Source organism: Diadema antillarum, unplaced genomic scaffold (genome assembly GCF_040938485.1).
Source record: "Diadema antillarum isolate AM-2024a unplaced genomic scaffold, OU_Dant_1.0 seq00001580_RagTag, whole genome shotgun sequence".
Lineage (NCBI taxonomy): Eukaryota > Metazoa > Echinodermata > Echinoidea > Diadematoida > Diadematidae > Diadema > Diadema antillarum.
The window spans coordinates 355,819-374,118 of NW_027272299.1; the positions used below are offsets into that span (position 1 = coordinate 355,819).

At 40.6% G+C, this 18,300-nt stretch overlaps 1 protein-coding gene across 1 annotated transcript in view; it reads left to right on the plus strand.

Annotated features, from left to right (window-relative positions):
* LOC139710863 (thrombospondin type-1 domain-containing protein 7A-like) overlaps positions 1 to 18,300 on the plus strand; it is a 40,203-nt gene that overhangs the window by 8,909 nt on the left and 12,994 nt on the right. Inside the window, exons 2-9 of the mRNA XM_071622786.1 lie at positions 8,231 to 8,436; positions 8,984 to 9,188; positions 9,765 to 9,996; positions 10,838 to 10,953; positions 13,599 to 13,829; positions 14,845 to 15,039; positions 15,747 to 16,001; positions 16,680 to 16,861. Of these exons, the coding sequence (XP_071478887.1) occupies positions 8,231 to 8,436; positions 8,984 to 9,188; positions 9,765 to 9,996; positions 10,838 to 10,953; positions 13,599 to 13,829; positions 14,845 to 15,039; positions 15,747 to 16,001; positions 16,680 to 16,861 (1,622 nt within the window). The remainder of the gene's footprint in view (positions 1 to 8,230; positions 8,437 to 8,983; positions 9,189 to 9,764; positions 9,997 to 10,837; positions 10,954 to 13,598; positions 13,830 to 14,844; positions 15,040 to 15,746; positions 16,002 to 16,679; positions 16,862 to 18,300) is intronic.

An 18,300-nucleotide genomic window follows, 5' to 3' on the forward strand; every position in this document is an offset into this window, starting at 1 on the left:
TGCCATTGGCAGCCTCAAATGTCAACCTCTTTTCAGCACATTAATTACCCGTTATTTCTAAACTTTGAGGAGCCTGTGTCAGGTGTAGATACATGGTGCTGGCAAATTCCGCAGGGGGTTGTCGGTGTTTTAACAACACATGTACTAAATCACTACATAATCTTTGTGTGTAATTCTGGCATGCCACAGATTTATGAAGTCAAAAAAGAGAGTACTTCATTTCAAATAGCTCTGGCTCAAACCTCATACTTTGTTTGCACTTTAGAGAGGAAACCATTTCTGAGCATCATACAGTCTCTAGAATTAATGTGATGAAACAGGGTTCAATGTATTTTCTGCATCGAGGTTAAAAAGACTTCATATCATGCTAAAATTCATATGATAGGAAATCATGCGCAGTCGGCGAAGGCGGACAACTGTCTGCTGAGTATGGCAAGAAGTGTTGGCGCCCTCGATAGCGTATTTTTCATCCATATCGCTGGCGGGCATATGCAGCCACTTACGCTGACATCCTTTGGTAAACATTGGAGGGTTTCCTGCTCTGCCTTTAGGTCCCTGTCGCAGTCAAAAACCGACCGAAGAAGAAGAAGAAGAAAAAAACGGGCGGGTGACGACCAACACTTTGTCGCATGACGGCAACACCGATGTCCAGCTCACTCACCTTTGGAGACGTAGAGCGCAACCTACATACTCGGAAAATCATTCATGGTTGGTGTTTCTCAGACATGGACAGAAAGAGGAAAAGTACGAGTGAGACAGAGAGAAAAAAAATGAGAGCAAGAGAACGAGGAAGAGAAGGAGCAGAAAAAGAAGGAAGAGTAGCCTTTTTGATATGCTGTGTATGCTGTATATTTCACAGTGTTTGTATTTTCACAAATTTTACCAATCAACTGATATGTACAGAATTTATATAAGTACGTGGAGTGTACAGTATACAGTACACAGAAAGTATTCATAGTATTTTGGTGTTTCAGCTGAGTCAAGGATTGAGAGAGGGGAAGAGATAGATAGATAGATAGATAGATAGATAGATAGATAGATAGATAGATAGATAGATAGATAGATAGATAGATAGATAGATAGATAGATAGATAGATAGATAGATAGATAGATAGATAGACAGATAGATAAATAAATAAATAGGGATTGAGAATGAGAGAGAGAAAAGAAACACTCCATGCATAGAATGTAATTTATGGATCATAGAAAAAATACAGATGTGATGCATGCAGAGATATCTCACTGCACCACAAAACTCCCAAGAGTTTGAAGAGAGGACTGCCACACATGATGCCGAGATGCGACTCCCTCCCTCCACAACAAATCATGTGCCCCTCATCTGGGGTTGAGGGCGTGGGTTGTTTAGCTGGAAGGCGCTCATTTCAAGATGAATAATGAATTGACGGAGGCTTGTAGCAAATACTCGACCTATTGCCCACGAAAAATGATCATTCTTCCCAGAGTAGATACACAGGATATACAGTTCCAGTATAAGGCAGTTGTTTAATGTGCTTTGCCACAGACTTGCAAAACACATGAGGCATGACTGTTCTACTCTGCATCTACATGGAGGTAATGGGAAAGGGGGTAGTGGGGAGGGGAGAATAAATTGATTTTCATTTGCTTTCCCATGCTGTATGTACATCATATTAGAGATTATTTTGCATTGATCTAATATTTGGGAATTGTGCAAGTCAACTGTTACTTGCAATATCAAACAACATTTCAAAGTAGTTTTTTCCAAAGCACAAATGCAATGTTTTTGCGTAAAACAAATGCAATGAAAAGATTGAAAAGGCAACAAGTTTGCTTCTTGAAGGGGTATTATACATATTTCTCATTCCATCGCATGTGGTTCTTAAATGTCACCTCACCCAGATATTGTCTAATATATCAGGGTGCCCAAACTGTTCAGCATACAAGGTATATATGTCATCCTATTCCATCCTGCATGCTCTAAAGCTACGGTCACACTGGAAGAAGATTGCAAAGTTCAAGACCTCGATCTTTAAAATCTCAAAGTTTTGCCAGTGTGACTGCAAACTTCCCGCAAAATTTGCCACTCAAACCATGAATATCTGAACACTCGCAACTGAAACTTTGCAAAGTTTGTCATGTGACCTGTCCACCACTTGTTTGCAGAATCAATCGATGCTTTCTGGCGGTGCCTCAGTGGGATGCACCTGTGTGCATTGTTACACGTACATCACAATCATTAGCTGTCAGACAACATCTTTCTTCTTTCTTGTGCACGCACGCTGGTGACCCAACTTTGAGAAGTTTGCCTGCCAGTGTGGACAGACGACCAAAGATCTTTTGCCAGTGTGACCGTTTGCCAGTGTGATCTTTTGCCAGTGTGACCTTTTGCCAGTGTGACCTCGGCTTTTGTGTGTCAACCCATTGTCACAGATCTGAACACTCCAGGAAAAAAACTTTTTGTAACTACATGCTGAAGAGGACTACATAGTGGTCATCAGTATGAGTGTGGGTGTGTCATGATCTTCACTACCATCTACTGAGAATACTTACCGACGTGACCACATCACCAACATTACCACAAGTTTGGGTCAGTCCTTCATAGCAGTGGGGTGAGATCCTGCTTGTTATTATGTAATACAGGTACATGTCACTTCTTGTGTCCCCTTGTGCCACAGCACCCCTAGGACCACTGCACTGTGTGGAAGAATCAAACATGTCCCTGCATTTCAAAACCCATAAAAGGTCACATGGGTCAATTTCCTAATATCATGCCTTGCATCAACAATAGCAATTTCTGATTTGTAATATTTCTTTCAGTAGCAGTTGTCTTTTTTTTGCTTTATATCTGATATTGAAATGGCCACATTTCATACTGTTTCTTTTCACCTATGTTTTTTTTTGTCTGATGCTGCTGTGTCCCATTTTCTGAAGCATGTGAACAAGTACATCAAACATTTACAAAAACTTACAAAAGCAAAGCAAAAACAATAACAGAAATAGGTCAGAAAGGGCTAATTACAGTGAAATATTATCAAATTTGTACATAAACCGTTAAACGGAAGTGAAGCTAAAGGGGCACAAAAGCAAAACTCATCTGGTGGCGTTTTGCTTGTTTTGTGATGCAGGGTCACAAACAGGAACACCTGGTATATGGCAATGCAATGTCTAGAGGAAAGAGGGTTTTTTAGTATTTTTTTTTTGTCTGTGTGGTTGATGGCATGGGTGGGAGAAAACTGTAATTAATTACTGAGATAGGCAAAAGAGAAGAGAGTGAGATTTTTTGTTTCTTCACTTGTTGGTGTCAATCTAGAGGGATTGATTAAATCCAGCATGAGAGAAGAAGTCATTTGATGAAGCCGAGTGCCGTCTGCAGATGGAATCTGACAGAAATTTGATCCCTTTTTACACAGAAGGAAAAACGCTTGAGGGAAGGAAGTCATCGACAGTATAGATATCGTGGCGTCATCTCTTGATTTTCGTTAGCTCGTGGTATTACAGTGGTTGTACAAATAACATACACATTCATGGTATTAAAGTTATGAATGTATAGAAGTTGCAACAAAGCAGGGGCTTCATACAGTGTTCAATAAATTAAATTTGAGGCATACACTGTATATAGGGGTTCAGGCCTTCAAATGTCTATGATAGCATTACGTAAGATGTTAAATTCTAATTCTTTCTTTAAATTGGAAATTACTGATGAAATTTAAAGAGATCTACACGCAGACAATGCTGTTGCTCTGATAGTGCTGCATTTCTGCATACCATACCACATGATGAGCACAAATACATAGCAAATATGCCAGAGGTTAGATCTCTCTGTGGGTTTTTAATAAAACCCATCAAATGTCGGGGGGACCCCGGCGAGATGAAGATGAAATCCGCTCTCGCGGCATGTCAGAAATGCCACGGAGACGTGTAGATTCGCGGGGCTGACATATGTCGATGGCAGGTGTTTTGCAGGTGAGATTTGATTGCAAACCAATTTAGCGGGATTCCTTCTGCCGGGATGTTAATGCACTCCAGGGCTTTTTTGGCCAACAGATGTAGAGAAGATGTGGGACAGTAGACCCTTTAGATGGATTGGGGGGGGGGGGGGGGGGGGGGGGTGGAGGGGAGAAGAAGGCGAAATATGAAATATGTTGGTGGTTTTTTTATGTGAATATATGACTGCATCGTCCATCTGGAGTGATCTGTTTAGGAGATTAAAAGGTAAATTGATTTCTAATATGATCGAGGAAGTATCGATTTATGCTTATTTTTTATAAAAAACAAATGAGCAGAAAAGGTGTTTCAAATGTTTAAAGACTCGGCAGCATTGGGAAAGAAAGGTGGCCTAATTGAATGGATCTTCATTAGCTGCTCACCAGGGTACATTCCAAAAACCACAAATAGTGCAGACATGCTAGAGTAGAATTACCCATCAGCGAATATGTGCATAGAAGTGTATGTTCTTCAGTCACCCTTAACTCGAATGATCAGGAGGAAATAAAATGGTTGAAATCTTGCCTGGTAACCATTCCGATGTAAAAGTACGAATGACTGGTAATGTGTTGCCTGCCCAGCAAAAAGGCCCTAAAGCTTGCAAGATGTAAACTTGTTAGGGCCCTTCTGCCGGGCAAGCAACAAATTACCAGTCATTCGTACTTTTACATCGGAATGGTTACCAGGCAAGATTTCAACCATTTTATTTCCTCCTGATCGGTGTGATTTATCAAATCACAAGGATCTGCTTTATCATTTTGTAAGCAAGTAATGCACAGGATTTTGTTTGAGCGATAGTATAATTACCCACATTCGGTACCTTTAAAACAGTCCAAACACCCTCAGTTATCGCCGCAGGCATGTACCGTTACACTGTTCCGAAGGTACTTTGTGTGAATAATTCTCATTAATGCCCTCACCGCTGTGAATTATTTGTCTAACACAAATGACTTGACATGAATGTAAAAATGAAAGAAATTAGTCGTTGCTCAGTGGTATGACATGCAATGACATCGGCAAGAAACATTTCATTAAGTTTATCACGAAATAAACTCACGTGAGGGAATAATGAGGTTCATTTAATATGTCAGGATGTTAAAGTAAAAGCAAATGCACATCAGTGCAGCAGATACTGTGACTTTCAAACTGCGATGCTACATATAATATTCTTTTAGATCTCTGCTCTCCCCCCCCCCCCCCCCCCCGCCATGTTCCCCCAGCCCATCTTTGGCTCCAAGAAAATGCTGATAAAGACTCCCAGGGCAGAGCTAAATTAGTGATAATATGTTTTTGGGGACCAAAATATGGGCTGTTAGTGCTGCAAGGAGAATGATGATTGTTATGCTCCATGCGCAGAGACAGGTTTGGCAAAATCAAAATAGAGTCACCAAATGATGGATAGCATCAAAGAGCATAAAAAAATGGTGTATATCACAGGAGAGATGGAGACAGCCAAGTAGATAGAGAAAGAGAGAGAGAGAGTCAGAGTGAGAGATAGAGAAGAAGTGAGGAGGAGAAGAGAAGAGAAGAGAGAGGAATATTATAGATAGATAGATAGATAGATGGATAAGGAGAGAGAGACAGAAACAGAAATAGAGAAAATGGGAGGAGAAGAGAGAGGGATATAGATAGATATATTGAGAGAGAGAGAGAGAGAGAGAGAGAGAGAGAGAGAGAGAGAGAGAGAAACATAGCTACTAGGAAAAAGAGAGGGAAGAAAAGAGATAAATAGATTAGATGAGAGAGGGTAGTATCTAGACTTTATCCAGAAATCATGACGTTGCAGTCCATGAGAAGTGATGTGTAGAGATATTATTTCCAGTTGAGCAAGATAAAGTGATATGAGTACAAAGCAGGCAATTCTTACATTCTACAGCAGACTCCTAAAGTTCCCTGCCTAGCTGTAGCTGCATGAGTGTGTGTTGGTCTAGGTACTGTTTTAGTAACTGTGGTGTTGTGATCTTTTTCCAGTATGATAGGAAGAAAAAAGGTACTCTAGGTACTCTTCTGATATACTGATGACAGTGATGTCATAGTAATGATCATATTGATGATATATCACAATTTTCATATCATTTATTTCGTTTATTTCGTTTTCAACAAAAATGCAATTTGCAATAAAACGTTTGAATACATAATAATGTTGGAATTTGATGGAAATTAAATAAATGAGTAAACAGTAACAATAGTTATGATGTGAAGATGGTCTTAGTAAAAATAAAAGTATTGCATAATTTTCAGCAAAGTAAGTGCTGCTCAAAATGTTGGATGGCATAATGACAGTGTTGTACAATATATCTTGGGAACTCATAGTATACACGTACTTCACCCAAGTTATCTATTCCCCTTTTCATTGGAGAAGTATGTCACCATATGGTAAAGTTATCAAAACATCTTTTTTCTTTCTGCAATGCCCCTTTCTTTCTTTCTTTCTAGCTCTTTCTCTCTCTCTCTCTCTCTCTCTCTCTCTCTATCTCTTTCTCTCTCTCTGTCTCTCTCTTTATCTTGGTAGATCGAGTATCTTGGTAATCAATTATACCTGAACCCACGACACATCCCCTGAGATTTGACTGAGAGAGGATGTAGAAACCGTATCATACTCATATACGTGTGACATATTTTTCCCTCTTTTTTTTTGTTGGGTGGGGGGGGGGGGGAGGGGGAGGGAGGAGGAAAGATGAAGGTGGAATGGAAGTGGGTTTTAGTGGCTGATATCAGGACACAGGTTCACAGTCATCTGAATCCATGCAGGCTCGTGTTGGGGTTTCATTGAGGCTTGGTGAGAAGAGCTTTTTGTGGGACTGCTTGTGATCAGTGTTCTGATGTGCTAATTTCCAAAATAGTTTCATGCCAGAACACTCGCAGTATATGAGTTAAAGGGACTGTACAGTAGTGGTTGAGGTGGGGATTCATGTTTTGAACATTCCTAAGTGAGATAATGAGAAACCTCTTATGAAATATGAAAGAGCATGTAATTTTAAGAAGGATTCAACATTTATTTGATGAAAATTGGTTTTCAAATGGCTGAGACATCCAGAAAAGTGATGATAATAATAAAAGGTGACAGGCCATGCCTTTTATTAGGATCGATCTCTTTGTTTCACCTTGTTTTTGGATATCTCAACCATTTCAAAACTGATTTTCATCAAATAAACTTTTGATACCCCTTAGAATTGCATGCTCTTTGACATCTCATAGAGTGGTTTCTGAATATCTCGCAAAATGTTAAAAGCTAAATCCTCACCTCAACCAGAACTGGACACACCCTTTAAGACCAGATAGATACATTTACGTTGTATACATTTTTTAAATCTATATACTTTCTGTCCTTCTCCTTTATCTCATTCCAGTGGTGTCATTCTCCTCTTGGATCAAATCTAAGTCACATGCAAACAAACAAACAAACAAACAAACAAACAAACAAACAACCAAACAAACAAACAAACAAACAAACAAACAAACAAACAAACAAGGAAGCATAATGATGGAAACAATTTTTTTTCCTTGATTTAGAAAAATTTCTTTATCTGCCATTTAAAAAAAGTGCCAGGGTACCATACTAACAACCTTGTTTATTGAGTGAAGAGGTTTGACTACTTCTCTCATTTCCTAGAATGAGTCTTGTATCATTTGTATCACTCTATTTAGTGTTCTTGAATGACAATATCTCGCTGGATTATTTTGCTTGGATAATTTTGTGGTCTTTCATCAGCGTCAGAGAATTGCACACTAAATTGACAATTTCTAGTGGATTTCCCCAAAGTCCCACAAACACCACCCTTGGGGGAAAAAAAAACCTGCTCTTTTTTTAGTCAATAACCTTTAAATGTCGGCAAGTCTTTGAAGTGACTGTTCATCTTGTTTTCTCCTGGGGATCAAAATGGTATGCAACATTTAGTGCTGTGTTTCAGCCTTTTGGCTTGAACGCTTGGCAAGAGTCTTTTTTTTCCCTTCAAGTACGCATAAGCATTCATTCAAAGCTTAATTGAGACACACATTTTGAAACACAAGAAAGAAAAGGCAACAGAATTTTTGTGAATTGTGGGTGCATTTCTGAATTCTTATGTGTGATGTATACATGTCTGTGTATATATATATATATATATGCCCACAAAGATGTACATACGTTGCATACACATATGCAAACATATACATTTATGAGCAAGAAAATGATACATATTGAAAAACTTTCTGAAAGAAGAGCCTATATTCACTCCTTGTGCAATGATCGAAGTCATGCCGAGTTTTTAACATCCCCTTTTCCCAGGTCACATAAGTCGCACCCGTCGAATCGTCTCGGCCTCCGCCCATGGGGGCAGGGCATGTCCCCACCTTTCGGAGCATGCCCCCTGCAACGTCCACCGCTGCTACCGCTGGGTCACTGAGGAGACCACCTGCCAGCCCAACGATGCCCAGACGATGTGTGGAGACGGAATGATGACGCGGAGGGTATCCTGCATCAACTCCCAGGAGGTACAAATTTGTCTGTCATCCACGTCACCATGAAAATGGTGACGATTTGCTGCATCCTTTATGCCTGCCATTGAAGTTTAATGGTCATTACATCAATCGAAATGAAGATTATGCCACACTGTTTGAGTACAGCAAGTCCCGTAATGTAGAAATAGAAAAATATATAGGGAGTGTTGTGTTTGTGAGGGCTGTCATAATGCTGCTCTATTTTTTCATCATTCTCAAGTGTAAATGGAAGCTGGCAGGGAAGAACAATAATAAGGCTATATATGCTAGTGCATTCATACATTTATGTATATATATATATATATATATATATATATATATATATATATATATATATATATATTTGTATGTTTATCTATTTCAAGTGTCATAGCCATTCCTTAACCAATTGTTTCAGCTAACTATTCAAAAGATACCATTCTCCTTTTTTTACATATGCATATCATATACTCATATGCTTCAAATATTTTTGATATGTGAATATGGAGCTCTTCTATGGGTTTTTTTTTTGTGATATTTTTTTTTCTGCAATCCTCCATAGCTACAAGTGGAAGGGGATAAAGAAGAAATGTGCGAGAGTGTGTCCAGGAGACCTGAAGAGGAGGTGGCCTGCACCGCACCTTGCCCCAACGACTGTGTCCTGGGCGAGTGGAGCGCCTGGTCCGAGTGTTCCATGACCTGCGAGGGGGAGGGGAAGGGCGGGGTCCAGACCCGGCGGAGAGCCATCCTGGTTCAGCCGGGAGAAGGTGAGGTATTGTTAGAATGTTAGCAAAGAGTCAAGCCAGTTATCCTCTCACTTTCATTGAGACAGAATGAGAACTATGGCACTTCTAATTCTATCTATTCTGATTCTATATTTTATCACGCAATTCTCGGTCAAGAATATATGAGATCCCTTCGCGCATGCGCAGTCAATTTGTTCGTAGCCATTTTGTGTTTCGACACCACTAAAATTCGCACAGATTTCATTCAATTTCATTGTATATCATCTTGATTCTGGTCTGACTTTCATCAGAAAATTGCAGACAGCCGTTCTTAGTTTGGCAGTTGAGTTTCTGTGACCTCCAGTCATGAATGGAGAGCATGTGTATATGCTGCATATGCCATGTTTTTGTTTACAAATGTGCTCCATAATATATGATGACATTACATCTTTGCTATGCCAAAGACTTCAAATACAAAAATAAGAATCAAGTCACCTCAACTTATGTAGGAAGTTTGTAGAAGCAGCATATCATTAAATGTAAATGAAACTATATTATGCTAAGATTCTGAATGATCTCTCCTCTGAATTGGTGATGATGCTCTCTTGTTGTTGCTAGGCGGGGCTCAATGTCCCGACGATGCGGACCTGATAGAGTCAAGGAACTGCAATCACCACAGCTGCACCCTGTTTGCATGGATGACCACAGAGTGGGGGGAGTGCACCCTCGGTCTGGATGCCATCGACCCGCCGGACACCCCAGATGAGGATGGGAGCTGTGGGATGGGAACCCAGACACGCAACGTGAGCTGCAGCAGGATCAATCCAGCTAAGGTCGCTCCCGACAAAAGGTAAAGATTCTATTTTCAGCCATCGTCGCACAATTACTTATTCTGCAATATCTTTGTAAGATGGCAAGTTGGCTCAGTCGGTAGTATGTCAGCCTGGTAATCAAATTGCTTGGGTTCGAGTCCCAGTGGGTCTAGCTGAGCAATGTTGTGTTTTATCATGTCCTCCCCTCTAGTAAGAGGCAAAACTGTCATAAAATGGAGGTCCCGTGTATGAGAGTCACAACCCACATACGTAAAAGACCCTTATTCATTCATTCATTGCATAGATCACTAGCAGCAGGATGCAAAACTTGGTGAAGTGGTCCACCCCAAATACGCCCAAGAAAATACACCAGACCAGTCAATCAGTACATCAAGAACAATAATGTACCAGATGGTGAACTGTACTCCAACCAGAAGAAGGAGCTAGAAGAAGACTAGATGCATATGAATGATATGACATGATATGCCTGCTGGTCAGAGGATACTTCCATATTATAAAACTTTTCATTGGAGAGAGAAATTCAAAGTTTCATAACAGTAGTGTTTGTTACGAAATCATTCTTATGCACAACCAAATTTTTGTCACAGATACACCTATAGTATACAGAAATGGGTTGTACTTTGCAGGCTGTGAAATCAACTTTTAGTCATGCTGTGGTGTAATTGATTCTCACATTCACATGTAGGGGCGGATCTAGGAATTCCGTAAAGGGGAGGCACCTTTACAAAATTAAATGGGGCGCACGTGCCCCCCCCCCCATTTTTTCTTTTTATTTCTTTTGTTTTTTTACAAAAAATAAAGACTCCCAAACATTTGATGCTGACCATTCCTCCCTGTTCATTTCCTTCCTCCGGCCAGGTGCTATGAGCCCCTCCGTCCACCCAGTTCCCGGCCTTGCAAAGTGCCCTGCATCCTGGACTGTGTCCTGTCCGAGTTTGGTGACTGGACACCATGTCCAACCACTTGTCCACCAGGTACGCAGTAAAGGAACATTTGGACATTGCTTGTTTACATATTCATACATAAATATTATATGTGTTTATATTTAGATATAAGTAAGTGTGTGTGTGTGTGTGTGTGTGTGTATAATGACATATGTGTATGTCTGTAAATGTACAAGTACATGTTTCAGTAGATAGACAGAAAGTATAGATAGATAGACAGATAGAGAGATAGATAGGGAAATAGATATGTAGATAGATACAGACAGATAGATAAAAAGAAATGGTAATATATGTAGATAGTTTGGTGGATGAATAGTTGAAAGACAGATACAGTATTCATCGCATAATCGGGCATCTGATAATCGGGATCCTCGCTTAAATGATATACGCTTCCCAGAAACATTTCCAACGCATGTTATTTTCACTGGATAATCGGGCGGGGACTTCTGATAAACGGGACAATTTTTCTTCAAGCGATCTTTGATTTTGTTAATATTTTACAAAAAAAAATCTACCAAAATACCACAACAATATTTCAAAGATTCCGTATCAGTTGTCATTTACAACAAACTTACAAAGCAAGCTTCGGATTGGTGTGTTTTGACCTCCGTCCATCCAGTACACGTACATGCATAGCCACGAAAGCGCCGTGTATTAAAGTATCCATGCCATTGCAAAGCACATGCCTTCGCGAACATTCTTCTCCCCTACATAAGCAAAGCCATGTGCTCGCTTGCAATTCCTACTCGACTCTCATCCAATAAAAAACATGCCTCGCTCATACAGCCCAGGCTGTGTGCGTTGTTTAATCTCAGTCATACACTCTGAGGGCAAAGTCCATTGTTATCGCGCGCCTTCGTATCGCGCGCCTTCGTGTCTTGGTTTCAACTTTCAATACAGCTGTACACTGTGATCTGTGTGTACGTCACAATCTTCCTCAGTTGTGATGGGCAAAAGTTACGTGATTGAAATGAGGGCTATGAACAGTTACGTATTCAGTGAAATGGGGGAGAGAGTGGGAGGGAGAGCGTGAAAGATGAGAAGGGTTCAATGTATGTGCGAATACGTAACGTTTTATGAATCTAGACTATGAGCTGACATTGATTACGTGTACACGCGTGTTTGACAGAAGAAGAATCGAACCCGGTTGCGATTACTCTATATCATTGCGAGAATGCAGGGAGAGCTGGAGGGTCGCGCCGAGGGGTAGCGTGTTGTGTATTCATGTACATGCACAGTACGTCAGTATGCATGTGTGTGTGTGTGTGTGTGTGTGTGTGCACTACATGTAGTATGCCGTTAGTGTATGGTGAGTACTCATCGCGAAATCGGGCACCTCGCTTAAAGGGGCCGTGTTTGCTACTCCCAACCAGTCCCGATTATGCGATGAATACTGTATTACAAGAGAGGGTGAGGAAGGCAGATATATATATAGACATACTGAAAGATAGGTAAATATAGATGTTAGTCTTTCAGTTACCTCTGCAAATGGACCTGCTCAAAGCAATATTCTAACGAGGGAGGAAGTTCAAGATGCTACAGATCATATTCCCAACTTCAGTGCTTCAGAAAGGGGGGGGGGGAGGATGGGAGGGTCTACAGAATGGAGGGGGCTTGTACAAAGAATGAAAAAATCATGACTGAGGGCAACAGCTCCCTCACCGTGTGGAGTGGATGGAGAAGGGTGGACGTTGGGGGACGTTGGGGGATGGGGGCAGCAGGTGACGGGTGGGATGTGTTCGGATGTATTCTGGGCCACAGAAGTTGTTAATTGCCGCAGGGGATGCTGAAGAGTGTTCGTGCAACACACACATCACGGCCGGTTGGTAACAGTCAGGCGGTTAATAATTCAGGGGTGGGATGGGGTAATCAAAGAGTGATGCATGCCCTGGATTTTTGAGAGGTGAGGTAGTCATGTGTGCTCTGTGTGAATACACAGATATATCTGGAGGGATATATAGAATAGATGAGAGCCAATTTTCATCCTGCCCTTTGTAAGTGGTCTTCAACAATTTATAAGCACCCTGATAAGATTTTGCGGTCTTTCATTTCACTTCATATCACCTTCAGAAAATATTTCTGCTACAAGCACTTTCAAAATTGACTAGATAATTCAAAACATGGTAACAGGAGCTTAATTTCTGATGAAGTAACCCATTTTCCCTTAGTGCAGGGACTTTCTCCGCTAGCAGTGTAATATTCTATTTATCCTTTTGCATATTTGACTTCTCATTTCATATGATAATTTTGTATTTGTGTGTTTTGTGTGTGTGTGTCCAAGTGTCTGTCGCTGTGAGAAGCAACTTCATGCATCGTAAATTTAGATTATTGCAACATAGAGATCCACTACTGTATACGTCATGTATTTAGCAAGTCTAATTTTTGTGCATCGGGAATTCCCGACAATTTCGCAAGTGGTTAAATTTGCGATTGTGTAGCACTTTAATACTGAACGGAGAAATGTATGCTTGCAGGTCACATTCACGTCAGGATCAGACGTGATATTTTTGCCTGTCTTTAAATTCGCGAAAGCACCCGACTTGCACAATTTGTGAAAATGAAAACCATGCAAAATATTCATCGCTATGTTAATGCAGCTAACGTCAATACAAGTTTACTGAACATCAAGTTTTGTGATTGACTGATTGATCATTTCTGGTTTTTGTTTCTGCCAGATGGTTCCCTGGCAACGCAGGAGAGGCGTCGCTACGTCCTCCAGTACCCGTCAAACGAGGGCGCTGCTTGCCCCTCCCTGCTACGGGAGGAGCGGGCGTGCAGCCTCCCGGAGTCCTGCTCCACCTACACCTGGGTGACCGGTCCCTGGACCGAGGAGTGCCGCCTGACCGGGATCTCGCAGTACGTCAGCGGGATCCCCGAGCAGTGCGGAGATGGTCTACAAACCAGAGGTATGTATGAAGTATATATGGTGCTCTCCATTGACCATTTGCCTTGCTTCTCTCGCAGACCTTTTGTAATGTAGATGAAGTGTCATATTCAAGGATGAAAATTTATCAGTGCTGTGAAGAATGATGTTTGCAGAATTAGACTGGAGTGGGTCAAAGCATATCACCATTTTTGCACCAGGGAACAAAAATATTTCTTGGAGGATATTTCAGTGTTTAAGATCCAGTGCATCTTCCACTCTCCTTTAGTGTGATGTGCCCTAAGATATTAGATGTTGACAGAGATTATGATTGTTGTGTTAACTTGAACTGTCATTTTATTCCATCACTTTAACCTAACCTGAATGTAAAAAAAAAAAAATTTTTAGCTGTAATTGGCAAATGTTTCTATCAAGCTATAATTGAGTATTGATTAAGTCATCCTTAATGAAGACTTTCTAAAGCCCTTGCAAGTTTTTATCCCGGCAACATTCCTTAGTCACTTTTGTTGAATATTGTCATGTTATGGTCTGTTTACATGAGCTTGGCACAAGTGCACATCCCTTTCATATGAATTTTCAAAGAGTGAGCCTTAATTAAAAATTTTAGTGATTAGCTCTGAGAGGTGGTAAATGCTGTCATAGTATGTGTAATATTGTAAAATTATGCAATACATGTATCTGTTCAATAATTCAACTCATTGCAGTTCTATTTCTGCATTCCATTACCAATACATTGTGACAAAATGTAACAAAGAGTCATTTCAGTATGCAAGATTAATACGCATGATAGTTATTAATATGGTCATGTTAGCTAACAATTGTGATGCATTTTAATTTGAAATGATAGGCTGCTTTAGTGTACATTTTTGCAGTGAGAACACTGTGTTTGAAATGACTAGATGTAAGGTGTCACCTATCTGATGGATTGACCTTTGATCTTAATCAAGTGTCAGGATCAAAAGTAAGAAAGTCAAGTTTATTTGCTACACTGAGTGGCATCAGAGCGCTTGACAATCTAACTTCTGTCGTTCATGCAGTGCTGGAGTGTCAGCGCAGTGATGGGCAAACCGTAGACACCGACCTGTGCCTCCAGTACGGCGCCCCCATGCCGCCGGCGGTGAGAACGTGTCGCGAGCCGTGCAGCGACGACTGCAGACTGACGGAGTGGTCGCTGTGGAGCAACTGCCACATGCACTGCACAGGAACACAGACGAGGCGACGACGTCTGCACGGTAGAGTTTTCCTCCTAGATCAATCTGCAAAATTTGTCTCACTCCGATCCTTTAATTTCCCTCACAGTACTGAGTTTAATCTTTGCAAAACTCCAATGGGTCCGTATGATCACAGTTTGATGCTATTTTCTCTGAGTGATTTGGCCATTGAAAGTTGCAAACAGTCATAACCATTTTTGCATACAGGGTATGTAGAGTGATTTGATTTTCTGTATTTCATGCATTCTATTTCATCATCTTAGTAGCTTGTTTCAAATGTTTACATCAAAGAAAACTGCCCAACATTAGCATTTTTTTTTAGCCTGAACTTCCTGAGTAAAGCATACTAAACAATGCTATGTTCAATGGCCTCTAGCCCCTTCAACTCATGTTGGGCTTTTCCAAATTGCTGGCTAGAAGAAAATTTTTTCACGCAGCAAGCGGCAGGCATGTGAAATCACATTTTTGATGAAATGAAATGAAAGCTGTGGAATTTTCACTGGTCATGTGCACATAACTTCAATTTTTATGTACCATGCCATTTCCTTACAATGAAAGTTCAGACTATATTCTAACATGGTGAGCATTATTTCCTAGCTAAAAGGCATCAGTTCATGAACATAATCTCTACAAAATTTTCCGCACCATACCCACCATACTTTTATATAACATTTTGTAGCATTTCCCGTAATAAACAACATCTTTTGCTTATATACCACTCTCCTCAGGCCTCAGTCGTTCGCGGTCAAAATGCCGCACCGCCTCATACCCCGAGCAGGAGACGAGACCGTGCAAGTGCGCCTCCTACCGCCTCGTGCAAATCGGCAGCTGGTCCGACTGCCTGCTCGGCGTGCCGGAGTACGAGCAGTCCAACCCGCTGGACGCTGGCATGGAGTGTGGCCGGGGGATCAAGTACCGGGCGGTCGTCTGTCTGGATCAGGAGGATCGATACGTGGACGTTTCCAACTGTGGCGCAGAGAGCGGTGAGCCGGCGCGCCTACTAGTTCGGCCTCGCCGATCAATCCCTTCCCAGCCACGTGTCCGGAGTTAGGGATTGGGTTTCAGTCGGGCACTTTCATCTTATTTCATTATTCATCTAAGGGCACTATGCTTTTTTTTCAGGCTGAACAGGCATTTTGATGAAATTCTGTATTGATATTTGAGACAACTGTGAAAAGATCAATTCATCAATAAAATGAAATACTTGAAGTTTGAGGACATGTGCATGCATGTCCAAATTTTCATCTGCTGCTTCACTCTAATTGTGTAAAGGATTTAGGAGAGTCTTGTGAAGATGTTCTTTTGTACATCAAAACTAACAAGGCATTCCCTGAACTTTAGGGGAAATGGTTTGAAGGAGGATCATGTTCACCACCAAGTTCACCATAGATATCTCAGAATTTCCCGAGATGGAAAATTGGACAGATTCTGCCAATGAGGCCCATGCAACCCTATGCCAGGTCACAGAAGTGATGTGTATAGGATAAACGTTTCATTGTAGATTTCTTCAATTCCACAAGGTACGTCCAAGATGAATGAAAATGTGAATTTTTGAGCTCTCCTCCTGTTTATCAGGTTAGCTTATACTCTGCTGTATAAAGTAGCATGACATCATCATTACAATGGACAATTTCTCTTCAACAATGCCCCTCCCCTCCCAGACTTTGCTGCAGAATCTTGCTACGTCCCTTGCCCAATGGACTGCAAGCTGCGCGCCTGGGCACCATGGCGACCGTGTAGTGGGGATCTTCAGGGCGGGATGGGAGTGACCACTCGTTGGCAGGAAGTTCTTGAGCCAGCCAATGAGAAGGGGAGACCATGTCCGGAGAACAAGAACAACTGGGTAGGCATGGCAATACATCAGTGCCCCCTTCTTTATTCTATGAAAAAGGAAAGATTACTCTTTCTTATCTTTATTTATTTAATGTGTGTGTGTGTGTATCAGTGCGATAGTGATGATCTATCATTCTTGATCGATTAGGCCAAGTAAAAAAGAAAACAATTATTAGTTTCTCGTCCCCGCCCGCATCGATTTATGCCGCCGCATCAAACAATTTTTTTTTTTTAAAATAGGAAGACAAAATTTCAATTGATTTTCACTGTTTCCAGCAGTTGAACCTTGCACATGCACAGTCTACATATCGTACCATACTTTAAAACAACTGGAAATAAGACTACCTTTCATAGCATTGTGCAGTGGATTGGCCATTAAAAAAAAACAGACTGCCCTCATCCTCATATTTTTGTAAAAGAAAGGAAAAAGTTATAAACTAGTGATTCTTTTTACTTGGCCTGAGACTGATTGATTTATTCAATTCATTATTAGTTAGGAATACTCAAAGAAGAAGCTCAGACAGCATCTGGATAAATTGTCATGAATGGTATCTTGACTGTGTAATTGTTTATGATATTTACATAGTGCAGTAATATGCAATTCTTGAATTCATAAAGTAAGGCCAATATAAGAAAAAGATACAATGACATATAATCAATTGATAAATAATGATTATACTGCACCATCCATACGTCAACTACAGAATGGCATATGGTATATAACCATTTGGATTTATCTATTTGTGATTTGATTTATTTCTACATTGCCACTATAAGGGAAGTATTTTATTAATTATGAGAAAGTTATCATGTGACCCAAAGCTTGAAGTCCCCTCCAAAAGACTTATGTGACTGCCCAGTTCAAAACCCACAATAAGTAGACCAAAAATAATTTTCACTTTTGTCTATTGTTTGAAAGAGTATTCTCTAAGCTTGAAAATGATACATAACTTGTTCAAATTGGCAAATTGGACCATCTTTATCCATTCAAGGAGTTACAGAAATAAGAGAAAATTGAGAGGTGCTGTTTCATAGAAAAGAGAGAAAAGGGAACTTTAAGATTAGGGTCACTCAGGCGTTCTGTGCAGAAGTATCAGTGAAAATCACAGTGAAAGCAGTGACTGTCCAAAAAATATGGCCCAGAGAAACTGCTAATAGCCTAAGTTTGGTTTTGTCTTAAGCCGCCAAATAGTGACAGTAGGTAGAGAAGAAATTACCCTCTCAGGTAAGACAAACTTATCCATTGACCTTATCCACTACAAAATCTCTGCTCTTTTTCATTTGCTAAAATGATTATAATGAATAACAAGAACCTTCTCACACTTGCTTTGCAAGGCTATACGAGCGATGCCTTTTGGTTATGAATCTGTAGCGTTGCATACAGAAGTTTGACGTTGTATATTCATTGCGCTGTTGATTTATTGGTGGAATTTACCATCTTTTCTCGAC